Genomic DNA, 15,677 nt, shown 5'->3' on the forward strand with positions numbered 1-15,677 from the left:
ATTATAGTTCCGTAGCAATTTTGCTATGGTCCTTGCTATGACATCTATCCGTAGCATTTCAACTACAACACAATTCCATCACAATTCCGTAATAATGAATTCTGTAGCAAATTCCGTATCTATTTTGTTCCGTAGCAAATTCCGTAGTCATTTGGTCCATAGCAAATTCCGTATCTAATTGTTCCGTAGCAAATTCCGTAGTCATTTGGTCCGTAGTAAATTCCATAGCCATTTGGTCCGTAGCAAATTTCGTAGCTAATTGTTCCGTAGTAAATTCCGTAGCCATTTGGTCCGTAGTAAATTCCGTAGCCATTTGGTCCATAGCAAATTTCGTAGCTAATTGTTTCGTAGCAAATTCCGTAGCTATTCGTTCCGTAACAAATTCCGTAGCCATTCGTTCCGTAGCAAATTTCGTAACAACTTTTTTGTAGTCAATTCCATAACAATCGTTCCATACCATTCTTTCTATAAAATTCGGTTATTTAATTTGACTTATTATATCAATTTACAAAAATACAATTAATATAAAAGAAAAAATAACAAAATAATTCTATAGAAACTAAAAGAAATATCCAATACATCAAAAGATACATCTTTCAAAATCAAAAGTCGCTACAAATTTAACGTAAAACATTATTTAATACATAATATTCTATCATTGATTAATAAAATTTTTGACCTGTTCACTCAATGTGTTAATGACATTCATTGCTTGTGCGAGTTGTTGTTCAAACTTTGCTTGAACATCCACATTTTTCTGCTGAAACTCCACATTCTTTTTCTGAGCATCCTCATATTTTTGCTGAACATCCTCATATTTTTGTTGAATATCCTCATATTGTTCGCGTTGCGTCTCAACTAACTTCTTCAAATTCTCAATCTCGACTTTTGTCTCGGCATTATTATCCTCGTATTGTTCACAATGCATTTCAGAAGATCCTTTACTATAACGAATGCGCTTTCCATATGAGCCAAATCCATATAATCTGTTTTTTCGATCGTGTCCCCCAACAACATCATAAAATAGTTTGTCCTCATCAATTTCCTCTCTTATTGCTTCCAACCGATCACATCGTTCCTTAAAATCATCCTATAATTTTATAATTGTGTTGAGATAAAACTTATACAAAAAAAATATCAAAATAAAATTTACATGAAATTATTAAAAATAAAACTTACATGAATTTTTTTAGCTTTGTCAACTAAAAAAGTCACTCCATCGTGATTCTTAGTGTGTGTATACAAGAATAGTTCATGGTGTGCCGGATCATGTCCCCAAAGCTTCTTCTACATATATACAAAAAAAAATAATATTAAAGTAGATTGATGTTTTTACATTTAGGCTTAGATATTTAAAAATGAAAAAATAGCAACTTACTTTTAAGCTAAACCCATTAAAAAATCAAAATGGAACTAGATTGCTATGATGCAAAAGTAAATGAAAGTAGATTGCTATTTTTTGCATTTAGGCTCCACTCTTTAAAAATGAAAAATAAAATAACATACAACTAAATGGAACTAGAAAACTATAACATACAACTAAATGAAAGTACATTGCTATTTTATGTATTTATGCTTAGTCCTTTTAAAAATAAAAATGGAACTAGAAAAACTATAACATACAACTAAAAAAAGTAGATTGCTATTTTATGTATTTAGGCTTAGTCCTTATAAAAATCAAAATAGAACTAAATAATGGTATTTCTAAATGAAAGTAGATTGCTATAATATAAAATTAAATAAGTACTTACTAAATCAGAAGCAATCTTGGAATGAGAAGCCGATCCACCGGTATGCGTAGAAAGGGCTTGTCCATCGGCTACACCTCTACGCCTATTTTTTTTTGTTTTGTTCTGATTTCTTCTTGAAGTCTTCAGTATTCCATCTTGCAGTCCAGGATGTCCACACTTCTGATGTTATATAAACTGGTTTTTTTTTAGAGTCGACTTTTTCCATTTTGAGCTTATATTGTAGATATATTGTCTATATCTTTCCTTTGCCTTATTTTCCCAACAAGCTTGGACTAAGGGAGTTTTTGCCTCATCCCAATGACACTTTTTCTACAATACAAAATATATAGATGAGTTTTTTAGTTAATGAGTACCTAATAATTGCATAAACGAGATAAATACATGAAACTCGTCCCAATAAAGGAGTTTTGTCTCATCACTTAAAGTTGCCCAACTATACCCATTTAAACCAGCTCTTTCACCAAAAGATTCATAGATAATGGAAGAACATGGGCCCGAAGGAAATAACCTACAAAATAAAAAATCAACCGCATTGTAAAATTCATGAAGCTCAATGTTGATAAAAATGTAAGAATTTTAACTTACTCCTTATCTCGCACTCCAATATATAGACGCCCATCCAGTCCTGTAGATCCAAGTAAATACCCTAGATGTTGAACACCAACATTTTCCTCAACCGATTTACTACAATTTGTTGTGGATCTAGGTACAGATGATGTAGTAGATGCAGGTGGAGATGATTGGATAGATGTAGGTACAGATGATTGGGTAGATGATGTAGGTAAGGAAGACTGGTTGGATGATGTAGGTATGGATGATGCATGTGTTGATGATGTGGCACCAACATGTGAAACAAATGTTGGCGCAGATACAGTACCAACAGATGATAATGTGGTACGAGATGATGTTGACGACAATGTTGATGTAGACAATGGGGCAGATATATTACCAAAAGATTTTGCATCATCGGTGCGTTTGTTTATGAAACGTACACTTGTATGTTGCTTTCGTTTCAATGTGTCTCTTAATAAGAAGAATTGTGACATCTTCCCTGAAATTTTAAAAAGTTAGGAAGTTATAAATCTGTTAGATCACAAATATTATAGAAATATCTTACTAAAAATTTAAGCATACTACTTTTTACTTTGAAATACCAATGTACTTTTGTTTGCTTATTTATTTTAGCATCCTACTTTTTACTTTGAAAAATACAAAAACTAAAAGTATAATGCATATACGTTAATGAAAGTAAATTGTTATTTTTTGCATTTAAAAATGAAAAAAATAACAACTTACAATGTCATAGTAAGTATAAAAGATAAAGCACAAAACTTAAACATGATGCTTTTGTTATCACCTGGATTGGATTGGAATGGAGTGGAGTGGATTGGAACCTGGAACAAAGAAAAAGTTGAAACAGTTCATGCCTTTAATTAATATTGCATACATAAAGACTATTTGAGTATGATAAATGACCGTTTTACCCTTCACCAACTTAGCACATTATAACATAGTTCAAAGGAATGTTAGGAATAGAAAAATGGATGTCTAGATAGTATACACATCAGCTCATTATAGCATTCAAAATGCCATACATCTAGAAGAAATGAGGTCATTATAGCACATTATATATATATATATATATATATATATATATATATATATATATATATATATAAGAACTAAGAACGAAGGATTAAGGTTTAAAGGAGGCAGCAATATGGTACTAATCCAGCTGCAAGGATGGATCGACTATTTTTGGTTGTTCTTTCTACAAAACCTACATATATACAAGAACCTGTAGGTCAAATATCATTGACCCTTCAAACTAGATCCGACATTGTGACAATTACTATCATCAAGAGAACAAGACAAAACGTTCATCATGACAGAACCTAAAAAACAAAATGTAAATAAAAATTAAAGAAAAACCAGAATTTTGATTGTCAAGATGGATGGACCATGATATTTGGCACCCAACCATGTGTTCTTTCTTGCAAAACATGTTAAAAAAACGTACCACTAGGCTTTCAAATTAAATCAGCCATAAGGTGATTAGGCTAAGAAAAGAAACATTGATCAAAATAAACAGAGCTCCTTTCATCTTTTACCACTACAAGGATTAACAGAAAAGCCATGAGTGGCAACACACCAGGAAGGACTGGAGTCTAATCCACTCGCATCGCATGTTTTCAAATTAAATCAGCAAGATAACAAGACAAAAAATGTTTGTCATGATGAAAAGACAAGAAGCCACTAATCAAACATGGTAAAAGATCTCAGAAGACTATAATCAGCATTTACATAAAAACATGACCCCAAATTTTTTCTGTTTGTCAAAATTTTAACCAATAGTTCAAGACCATCATAATTCAATTCACTTGCTATAGAAAAGACATATGTGCACTCTTCTTAACAGTTCCGATCAAAAGTCTAATTATGGTCAACCTAAACCTGTTGACCGAAACACAGAGAAGACTGTAACCAAAGAGGAAATCATGACCAAAATTAAGGAGTCCAAACTACAAGCAACAGAAGCTGCAGAACATGTTGCTGTTGCAGTCACACACTGCAACATGTATGGAGTCAATTAGAAAGACAAAAGAGTTGTGGTTTGGCTTCAGATGATGAAGCAAAACTAGCTTCTTCAGTTGTTTCCATTGCAACTGCTGCTTCTGTTGCTAACGTGGCTGCATATGCTGCTAAAATCGCATCAAATGTTGCAGAACAAGCAAGATTAATATGCATTGCAAGTAGATAATCGATTGCAAAACAAATAAAGTTACAACAGGAGAACGCTACTAAGATTTGATTTCTAGGGTTTTTGAATCAGTGATAAGTTAAAAGATACCGACGTTAAGCTCTGTAACTATCAAATTAAAAACAAAAATTGAATTCAATTTATGTTGAATAATCTAATGGAGAGATCATTATCCTTCGAGTCATTGGATGATAGAACGAGAAAATGGAGCAAAAAGAAGAGAGAAGAATGTTACCTGGTAGAGATGGAGACGATCGAGAGTGAGAGGAGCTCCAATCGATAAACCGTTTGGGGAACGAGGAATGCGATCGGCGATTGAAAAGTTTGATCCGATACCTCTGATTTGGGGAAGAAGACTTGTTTGGGTCATGTGATCTGACCCATTTATTTGATTAATGTTAGGAGTTGCAGAAAGTCAAACATCGCTTATAACAAACATCGCTTTTAAAAAAAATACTAAACATAAGAGTTTCCATTGTATGGTCAAATTCCGTTTATTTCCTTCGGTTATGACTTTGAATTATAAGAGTTTCCATTGTATGGTCAAATTCCCTTTCGAACTCTTTTTTTTATTAAATATTAGGGGTAGAGAATCGGACTTTAAGGTCATATATTTGTTAGAATTTTTTTAATTGAAAGGATCTACACATATAAATCATAATCAATAATCTTTGACTATACAATTATTTCAATTATTTTATTAAATTCAAATGAAATAGAAACATAAAGATAATGATAATGGAGTCATTCTCAAAGCATTTCACGTGTGTCTTTGGGTCCTATTTTATTATTTTTTTGGTGTGTTATTATGGGCAGCACTACCATTGCTTTGCCTACAGTCATGATCATCAACAGTGGATGATGTATGATGACAACAAAGTCAAGGTATTTATTTATTCACTCTGTAATTTCTTATTTTTTTTCTTGTGTAGTAAAGTAAAAGTAAAGTAATAATGAGAAATATGTAATTTTGTAGGTGATTGGAAGGTGGGAAGATGTCCTTACAATGTATGAAAAAAGACATCTACAACCTAGATTCTTTTCTATGAAGTTGTACACTAAATAGCAAACCATTCAGACATTATTACATTTTTTGATGGTGATAGACGGATATGTGGAGTTACACAAACACAATCAATGTTATATATTTTTTAAATAAATTTGTAAATCATTATATATTTTTTTTAAATAAACTTAGATAATTTAAACAATAACATGATTAATAATTTCAAATGAGCATGATTATAAGCAAATGTTAAAAATATATTTTACATTATTATTATTGAAGATACTTTTTGTATTTCCACATCATATTTTTGCCTACCAATTAAGCTTGGATTTTTAAAAAAGACATGGAAAAAAAACAATAATCTTTTCTTCCGGTAAAATAAAAACATGAATCTTAGGATGTGTTTGGTTTGTGGATTCCTCCGGAGTTGGAATGTGAGATTCCATTCCTCGTCAAGATAGAACAACCTACTCTCAAAAAAGTGTGTAATATAGCACCCTACTTTAAAAAAATGTCGATTATGTCCTTTGCTCTAAATATAGAACATCCATACAAGTCACTTGTTGCTGCCTTTAAGAGATTAGCTATTACAGACAAAGAGCTTGTAAAAGTAGCATACAGGTCTAAAGTGGTGCAGATGGTTAAGTTAGCTGATAAAGAAAGAGAAACTTTCATTACTAATAATTACTATTAATCATATTAACATGATTTATACTTTTAGAGTGTGAAACTGAGAAATCCATATATTGTATTCTACTTTAAGTTGTCTAAAATTAGTATCTGCATACTAATCTTGCATACGAAACTTGATGAAATTGCAGAATGGAGATTAATCTTTTTAGTTTTCAATACTGATTGGTGTTTGTTGCTACTGAAAGGATGGTCAGGACACCCAGGATGAACTAGAAAGGAGAGACCTGAAAGAGGAGTTGGTGGAGCGTGAGCGGAGACACTTCTCATCTAAATACAAGGGTTATGGTGGTAAAATCACATCTGAAGACTCTTTATCTTTCATCTGTAATGTAATATTAGTTAGTGTTGACTTGTGTATGTGATTGATTGTATCAATTTGGTTGCATCTAATAACTTGATGTTTTGATTGCTTTCATCTGTTTAAATATTATCCATACTTAGGATCAAGGAGAGAAGTTGAGGACCGGACTGTTCCACGCACTGCAGATGCTGATGATGCTGATTTAGACAACAAAAGTGATGATGAAGGTATTTAATCTTTAAAAAATAAAAACATATAAAGTCAAAGATTTTCAATTTAAATTTATCATAAGGTTTTCATAGGCCTGGATAGTATTATTCTCCATGTTAATGCACAATTTCACTTCTGTAACATGTAATAAAACTATTTCATGAGAAATTTAAACAAACAGATGTTACAATTTTATGCAGTAAATGGCTGTGATCAAAACAACAAAAAACAAAACAACTCTCTTCTGCATTCAACCAGATATGCTCAATAACCCCTGCATGTCAAAAACAAAACCAAAACATAACCTCAAGGCCTTTAAAGTTGCCAAAAAAGTAATATATTTGACAAAATCAAAATCTGGAAATTATCACAGGTGAAACCTAACGTAACATGTCAAAATGGTTGGTTGATTTGGAATAATATCTGAAACCTTTATAGTTTGATTGGAAAAGGTAAACATCATGGTGTTTTTGTAATTTGCCCATAATAGAACTATATTTGCATAAAGATTGAATAAAATACAACAAATATGAAATGAAACGAAAAGGGTATTCACAATATATGTAATCAATATCAGGGAAACAAAAAAGTTAGAAACTTTATACCATCAGTGGGCTCCGTTGATAACAAGTTTGCTATGTGTGATACTGAAGCATCTAAACCTTCAACATCATTTGGGCCATCTTCTGAGAGTTCTCCCTCATCAAACCCTGTTATGGAACAAAAATTATCATTAAAATAATATTTTAAAATTAGATTATTTATGGTTTAAATCTTGATATCTTACATGTAGTGCAAGAAAATCCACCGAGAACAGTCACATGGCGAGTAGGATCAGTTGGGCATATCCACTTAATCTGCAAATATTATTATTTTAAGTGATATTTATAAGTTTTTAAAGGAAAATGTAAATTGAACAAATCAAGAGATGTAAACATGTAAATTAACAATCTTGCAGCAATATATATGACAAAATCAAAATCTCCAGCTGGACCATCTATGTTCACAAGCAACATATATTTGACGAAAGTGCAATCAACTAAATACCTAAAACGTATCCTGTTCCAGTCTTTATACATTTTGTACAAAACTTTATAATCATTATTAAAAGAATATAAATATCAAAGGGTACCTTGATTGATTGATCTTAACAATTGCAGGGTGGATTTGATTTTTGTTATTAGCTGATTGGTTCACCTGATGAGGCAAGTTTTGGGTTTCTAAGAAGCGAGGGAGAGATGCGATCCACAGGAGCTTTAGATTTGCTTGAAAAGATGCTTGTATTTGACCCAAATAGGCATATTACAGGTATTTTTACCAAATAGCTTCCTTTGATATTTTAATGACCGGCGTGATGGGTGGCTGAGCAACAGCGGCGGCAAGTCGAGAGAGGGAGAGATGCGATCGGCGTCCGGTGATGGATTTGAACGGGATATTTTTGAACGTGATACCTCTGATTTGGGGTTGGGAGGAAGTAGGTTTGTATGAATTTACTATTTTACCCTTAATAAAACATTGAACCAAACGATCATGGTTCAAGTTCATCAAATGATTCTCTCTCTTTTCTTTTTTTACTAAAAAACCAAAATAAAACAAATTAATTTTTTTTTTTTTAGAAAAAGCTGGTACAAGCTGGGTAAATAAATTTGGATTTAGGGGTAATTATTTTCAAAGCCTAAAAAATATGGGGATAATATTATTTTATGAAAATTAGCAAGTGTATGTCAACAAAATCTAAAAATTAAAGAATATTTATAATGTAGAAATTATGTTATAACTAAATTTTCAAAACAATTAAAAATAATATTTTATTTTTGTTGTTGAGTTTTCAAAGATAATTGTGAATTTTTAGTATATATTTTAAAATAATCTTCTATATTTTGCTACGGAAACATATTTCGTAACTATTTGACTACGAAATTTTCCGTAGCCAAATACCTATGGATTTTGATTTTGTAGCTATTTTGTAAATTCATCTTTTTGTAACAAATTCCATAATAGATTAGCTACAAAATTTTATTTTGTAGCAAATTTTCCTAGCAAAATAGCTATGGATCCTAATTCCATAGCTAACTAGCTACGGAGTTTTATTTTGTAGCTAATTATGTAGCCAACTAGCTACATACATGGATTTTGTAATAGGTTTCATAGAGAACTAGCTACAACAAAAAAACTTGTAGCGTTATTTGTAGTAAACTAGCTACGGATTTTAATTCCGTGGCCATTTTCGTAGCAAATTAGTTACAACAAACCATTTTGTAACATATTCCGTAGTAAAACAACTATGAATTTAGATTCCGTAACAACTTTACGTAGCTATTTAAGATTTAGCTACACAATGCAATTCCGTAACCATTTTTGTAGCAAAATAGCTACGACAAGTCGTTCCGTAGTATATTCCGTAGTAAAATAGCAACGGATTTTGATTGCGTAGTAATTTTCCGTAGCTATTTAGGATTTTTCTTGTAGTGAGAGAGTATTATGATTTATTAATATATTATAAGAATAATATATTAAAGGAGAAATCATATTTATTTAATTAGTATTGGTCAAAAATTAATTAGGAATTAATTTGGTGCCCAAAAGAGATTAATTGAATAAAGGGGTATAAACTGTCAAATGTATGATAGTTGAGTTTTGGGTTAAGGAAACCTAATGGGCTTAAGGGGGAACGAAATTATGATGGGTATCCATCATATTTTCGTCCAAGGCCTTATTCCAGAAGGTTCCTTGGGCTGCTTGGTGGCTAAGCTGTCCATTAGGGTTTAGACTGAAACCCTAGTAGCCTGTAAGTATAAATATGACCCCTAGGGCATTGAATTCGGCTACCACTTGATTCTAAGAGTACCCTAGGCCGATTTCTAGCCTCTATCACCCTCTCTCATATTTCCTTCTTGCTTGTGGGGTTTGTGAACCATTAGAGGAGTTGCATTTGTGACTCTAAGCTCAAGAGAAGAAGTGAAGAAGATCTAAGCCAACAATTGAAGAGGTAAACATCTAGATTTGATTCTATATGTTAGTTATGTTATTAATATGTTAGATTAGGGTTTGTAAGTCTTGGAATCAAAGCATGTTCAATAGAGAAACCTAGATCCAAGCATTAGGGTTTGTATGAGCACATAGGAATGTTTCTTATACATAAAATCCATCAGTGGTATCAGAGCTTTGATTGGTTTCAGTTGTATGTGATGCTTAACTGTTTTTCTTTGCTAAAAAAATCGATTTTTTGGCCTCTGCCCGACTCAACTCAGCGAGTCAGTATCTGGACTCGGCGAGTTGGCCCCTACTCGGCGAGTTCAGAGCTAACTCGACGAGTTCGAGCGTCAGACAGAGGGTATTTCGGGATTTAGTTGCTGTTTTGACTTGGATTTAATGCCTAATTCAATTTTTGAAGTTAAAATCCGAATTTTGTCTTAAATTAATAATTATTCTTGCCAAAATAATAGATAATTTCAAATATTTTGAATATTGGTTATTTATATGATAAATATGGATTATTTTTAAATCATTTGGTAATTATCTAATGACTAAAATAAGATTAGGTCAAATATAGATAATTATGAATTTAATTGGCTGATTTGAATTATTTGTTATTTGATCCCTTATGTTTTGAGGAGTTCAAAAACTTGCCCTCAAGTTTTGAAATTTGAATTTTGTAATTAAAAGTTTAATTTTGAATAATTTAAATTTCAAACCCTTAGAATTTTACAAGTTTAAAATTCAACCCTATACTATTATATAATTACAAGCTTAATATATATATATATATATATATATATATATATATATATATATATATATATGTATAACTAAAATGCTAGTCCTACCGTTAGTAGGCCTCATTCACGAAGCCGGTCTATAAGGTGGGTATAAGGTTGTTGCCTATAAAATGGCGCTTAATGAGTGTACACTCACACCTACCGCTTGCTTGATTGGCGTAGGGTCGTTAGCCGAACGGGTAGGATAGGGTAACCCTCTCCTCATTAAAAGTATAATGTTCAATATAAAGTAACTACATGTTTTACAAATTCCCATTCCTAGTTACTTTAGGGTAAAATGTGAAAATGATGCTAATCTATGGAATTACACTTCGTACCTTTGTCAAACTTTGATGGAGCGCGTGTGGTTAACTGGAACATCAATTTAGGGGTGACATTGGTAGCGAAGGGTGACTCGATGTTTGTCATAGATCAATGGAGCGTGTGTGGTTTACCGGCACATTGATTAGGTGATAGTGACATTGAGTGCACCAAGTTAATTCGCATGGTTATTCATAAATTTGTTTGCGATCCTCGGTATCCCAGTCGCAAATTTGAAATGCATATCGAGATTTAAACATGCCATTGAAAAGTTCAATGAATCTCAAAGATCTAGGAGTTTTCAATACATTTAAAACCTAAATTGCTTTTTCGTTTTTCATGGTGAGAATTAGTGAATCGTCATTCACTTACCTTCAAATTATTTACTTTTAGAGTACGGCATCCCTTTCTAAGTTGTAAATAATGTTGTTGGATCCTAGCCCTAATTTTTCATTTGGGTGTTTAATTAGGGATTCATTTCTAATCAAACTTTGTTTCTTTCCTTTTTCAGATGTCTGCAAACAACAATAACAACAACGCTTCTGGGTCATTCTCGTTGATGAACTTGTGTCAGAAAGTGACATTTCATGGTTCAAACTTCAACGAGTGGATGAGGTATATCCGCATGATCACACGCTACGAGGACAAAGAATATGTCCTCGATGAAAAGCTCGAGAAGATCATCCCAGATGTTGCTACTCCTGAAGAATTGGCCGCCTTTGAGGCCCACGAGCGTGATGCCACGAAAGTTCACTTCATCATGCTGGCCACCATAAACCTCGAGCTCCAAAAGTCCTATGAGGACATGTATCCGTATGAAATGCATCAGGATTTGCTGGACAGGTATCACCAGAGCGCGAGGCAAGAGTGCTATTGTTGGATTAATGTCTAAGTCCATAACTATAATTGGTAAGACTTGACCCGACCCGGCATGGTCCATTTGGGTTGCATACCATCATGCACTTGAATGAGAGAAATAAGACACTTATGGTTATTAATATATTATAAGTTCTAGTATATTAATAATAAGAATAATAAGATTATTTAATTAGTATTGATCAAGAATTAATCTAGGATTAATTAAGTGATCAAAAGAAGACTAATTAAATATATGGGTTGATTGTGTAAATCATCCATACTTGTATAGTGGGCTAATGCTCCATGGATAATCAAGTTGGGCTAAAACCCATAGGATGGTCCATGGATGCTCCATGGTGTATTTGTACCCATGGATCCAAGGAAATGGAAAGCCATGACAATTAAGAGTTTACCCTAATTGTGTAACTATATAAGCATCTTATTATTGAGGAAAAATCGGCCACTAGTGTGTGTGAAGAAAGGGCTAGCCGATTTTGAAGAGTGTAGAATTCTCTCAAATCATTCTAAGTGTTTTGATGATTGTGATTCCATTTGAGGTGTCACACTTGGGGCACTAAGCACTCAAGCTTCATGAAGACTTTCTACATCAAGAGGTATGTATTCTATCTTGTTACATTCATTGTTTTGTATGCTAGATTAGGATAATACCTTGGAAGTTCTTATTTGCATGTATAATAGAGAAAACATAGATCCAAGGTATTTAGGGTTGCATGTACACTTAGGAAGTGTTAGAATGCGCAAAACCCAACAGTGGTATCAAAGCCACGGGTTGTTTTCTGTTATATTGATGCAAATATTTTATTTTCAAAGTTGAAAAAAAAAAAAAAAAAACATGAAGTTTGTCAAATTTTAAAATAATTACTTGTTCTTGTGAAAAACTAATTATTTGTAAAATTTGAATAATTTGCTTTATGAGTTGAATTAGGTCAAATTTAATAAAAGATAAAATAATATGATTATTTTATTAGTTTTAAAAGTTTGATCTAAAAAGTTTTATTTTTTTGAAACCTCCATAAGTTATGGATTTGAAAAGGTTTTAAAAAAAAAATGATTCAAAGTTTTTTTTTGGAGTTACAAAATTTGGTGTTAATGTTTTAAAGGATTACATAACTTAAGAATAAGTTATGGATCACCAAAAGTTTTTTGTTATCTTGTTTTATGAGTGAGTTTAGATTAATGATGAAAATTATGTGATAGTTGGTTTTAATCCAAATTAATCTAAAAGAAGTTCATAAAATGTGTTTATGTAACTTAAAAGTCACATTTATGAATCTTAAAACTCATAAAGTTGGCAATGGTTACAAAATGAAGAGTCTTGTGTCATTGAATAATTTTTTTTATGACTCCATAACTTGTCCTCAAGTTATGGAAGTTCAAGAGTCACTTCATTAAAGAAAAATATGTAACCATAATTAAATCCATAAGTTATAAAATAAAGAAAAGTTAATTCTTTTATTAGTTTAAAGTCTTCCATAACTTGTCCTCAAGTTATGGAACTTGAAGAGTTTTTGGATTAAAACTACTTTAAACACATAAGTTATGGAATTAATTAGTTTTGAATAGTTTCAAAACTTGCCCTCAAGTTTTGGAATTTGTAAAGTTTTCTCTAATGAATACTTTAATTCCAAGTTAGCCCTTAGAATTTTAAAAGTTAAAATTCAACCCTTATACTTTATAATATTATAAGTTAATAATATATATATATATGTATAAGAGTAAAGTCAGTCTTACCGCTAGTACGCCTCATTCACGAAGCCGGTCTATAAGGTGGGTATAAGGTTGTTGCCTATAAAATGGCAACTTAATGGGTGTCCACTCTCACCCACCGCTTGCTTGACTGGTGGAGGGTCGTTAGCCGAACGGGTTTGACAGGACTAGAATTCTCCCTTCATTAAAAGTATTAATGATAATACTAAGTAACTAAACTCTTAATAATACCCAATCTTAGTTACTTAGGAAAAATGTGAATAAGGTGCTAATCCATGAAATTACACTTTACACTTTGTCTAAGTCGTTAGTGGAGCGTGTGTGGTTAACCGGCACACTAACTTGGACTTAACAAGGTAGGTAAAGGGTGACTTAATATTTATCATAGTATCGATGGAGCGTGTGTGGTTAACCGGCACATCGATTGAGGGGTAATTTATTAAGGGTACCAAGTGATTTGCATGGTTACTTCACACCTTGTTTTGTGATCCTCGGCATCCCAGTCACAAAACCTGAAGGGCACACTCGAGATTGAAACATGCCTTTGAAAAGTTCAATGAATCTCAAAGATCTAGGAGTTTCAAAACCAATTAAAACCTAATAATACATTTCGTTTATCTTGGTGGAAATTGGTGAATCGTCATTCACCTACCTTCAAATATTTTATAGCTTGGATTACGGCATACCTCTTCTAAGTTATAAAATAGTTTGTTGGGTCCTAGCCTTAATATTTCATATTGGGTGTCATATTAAGGACTTAAGATCAACTATCTTGAATATCTCCCAAAAGATGTCTGGTTTAGACACTTATGATCTTCCCAAATCTCTTGAAACAAGGTTTCCTAATGAAGATGATGTCCCATGGATATCATACTTCTTTCTTCTCCTCCAATTATTCTCCCTAACCCACAAGTTCTTGAAAAGTTTAAGGTCACTCAAGCCCTATTGGCAAGGCAAGGTCTAGGTGTGAGCACATCTTGGAGATGTAGTCACATATTGACAAGCCGGGAGAGTTGGGTGTCAAAGTCTTGAGAAAGTTGGTGGTTCAATCACTTTCTAAGTCACATAGTGAGTTCCTTTGGGACACCTATGAAACAGACTATGACAAGACCCTTAATGATCTTATCTATTTGTTAAGATCAACTTCCTTAATACTTGATGGACATTGACAATAGTGACACAGGAAATCCAGTAAAGCATTCTCTTCCCAATGGAAAGGGATCGGCCATAGTCAATTCGGTTGACCAAATGGTAAAGAGAAAAGCTAAGTCTGTGATAGTCCTGTGTGTCTTTATCAAAGGGTCCATATGTTTATATTGCCAAAGAAAGGGGCATTAGTTGCGAAGCTGCCAAAATTTACCTAAGGATGTTAAAGTCAATAAGTTTGACTCTACTTCAGGTAAAGTCCACTATCTAACTCTGTTAAGTTTCTATTCTGAGATTCTTGATACATGATGTGACTGGGTCACATGGTGATGTTTTAAGAATGAAAGAAAAGTGAAGAAACTTAAAGAAAGAATATGCTGAATCTGATGGCGTAGATGGATTTCTATCGCGTAGTTTGAAGATCGGATTCTTGAGCTACTTCTTAGGAGTTATGAGATATTGCTTAAGGAATAGATAACAACAAGTTTTCATATGGATTGTAAGGATAAGTTTTTCCGCAAAGTTTTAAAATAAAAGAAAATTTTTTATTTTATTTATTTTAAAATATCCTTACAATGGCATTTGAGGAAAAATTGTTGCCTATATGATTCCATTAAGAGCAAGAGTGGAAATATGAAATTGATTCTTTCATTTGTGGTAATGTCTAAATTTACCAAATAAGGAAAGATTCTCATCACCCAAGTTTCAAGTGGACCGGAACTTGGAATCATGCAAGTTGTATAGCATGATGAATGAGAACATTCAAGTTTTGGAAAAATTAAGATTAATTACTTATTCACATGGATGTGTGAGTCAAGTAATGGACTAAGGGATCGAGTACATAGTCCTGTTCACTGATTTAGTCCACCACAAAAGTTTGATAAGACTATTCGTCATAGTTTACTAAAGCTCAGTAAATATGATTATACTTACAAGCTTAAGTGTAACTCTGAGACATTGGAAAAAAGGTTCCAAAGTAAGGCAGAGCGAATAAGAAGAATCAAATTAGGCAGAAGGATAAAAGTTTCTCAAATCTGAAAAGATGGGAGAGTACTTTAGTATCAGTTTTGTGATCATCTTAATGATTAAGAAACCATATCAAAATTAGTTCTCTAAGGAAATCTTAGTGCATTCTTATGAC

The 15,677-nt window shown here is 32.5% G+C and overlaps 1 protein-coding gene and 1 long non-coding RNA gene across 3 annotated transcripts; both read right to left on the reverse strand.

Moving 5' to 3' along the window:
* Positions 1 to 525: 525 nt before the first annotated feature.
* Positions 526 to 4,936, reverse strand: LOC145059096 (uncharacterized). 2 transcript variants are annotated; one of them, XM_079006962.1, is made up of 7 exons: positions 4,748 to 4,936; positions 3,109 to 3,145; positions 2,337 to 2,802; positions 2,191 to 2,259; positions 1,752 to 2,060; positions 1,180 to 1,287; positions 526 to 1,090 (listed from the first exon to the last, which is right to left on the reverse strand). In XM_079006962.1, the coding sequence occupies exons 1-5, from the start codon at positions 4,880 to 4,882 to the stop codon at positions 2,024 to 2,026; spliced, it is 744 nt and encodes a 247-aa protein (XP_078863088.1). In that variant the 5' UTR covers positions 4,883 to 4,936; the 3' UTR covers positions 526 to 1,090; positions 1,180 to 1,287; positions 1,752 to 2,023. The 2 variants fall into 2 exon arrangements, with proteins under 2 accessions (XP_078863088.1, XP_078863087.1); XM_079006961.1 differs by having other exon boundaries at positions 2,133 to 2,259.
* Positions 4,937 to 6,771: 1,835 nt separating this feature from the next.
* Positions 6,772 to 8,198, reverse strand: LOC145058148 (uncharacterized). The gene is made up of 4 exons (XR_013686238.1): positions 7,858 to 8,198; positions 7,513 to 7,582; positions 7,331 to 7,435; positions 6,772 to 6,999 (listed from the first exon to the last, which is right to left on the reverse strand). It is a non-coding gene; the product is annotated as an uncharacterized LOC145058148 (long non-coding RNA).
* Between the last annotated feature and the right edge of the window lie 7,479 nt (positions 8,199 to 15,677).

Source organism: Lactuca serriola, chromosome 6 (assembly GCF_051521515.1).
Source record: "Lactuca serriola cultivar US96UC23 chromosome 6, Lser_US96UC23_V15, whole genome shotgun sequence".
In the NCBI taxonomy this organism is placed as follows: Eukaryota; Viridiplantae; Streptophyta; class Magnoliopsida; order Asterales; family Asteraceae; genus Lactuca; species Lactuca serriola.

Coding starts and splice junctions, on each gene's coding strand:
- LOC145059096 (XM_079006961.1), bottom strand. CDS start 4,882: ATGACCCAAACAAGTCTTCTTCCCCAAATCAGAGGTATCGGATCAAAC. Junction 3,146..4,747: donor ATCGTCTCCATCTCTACCAG/GTAACATTCTTC, acceptor TCTTTGTTCCAG/GTTCCAATCCACTCCACTCC. Junction 2,803..3,108: donor TCCATTCCAATCCAATCCAG/GTGATAACAAAA, acceptor TTAAAATTTCAG/GGAAGATGTCACAATTCTTC.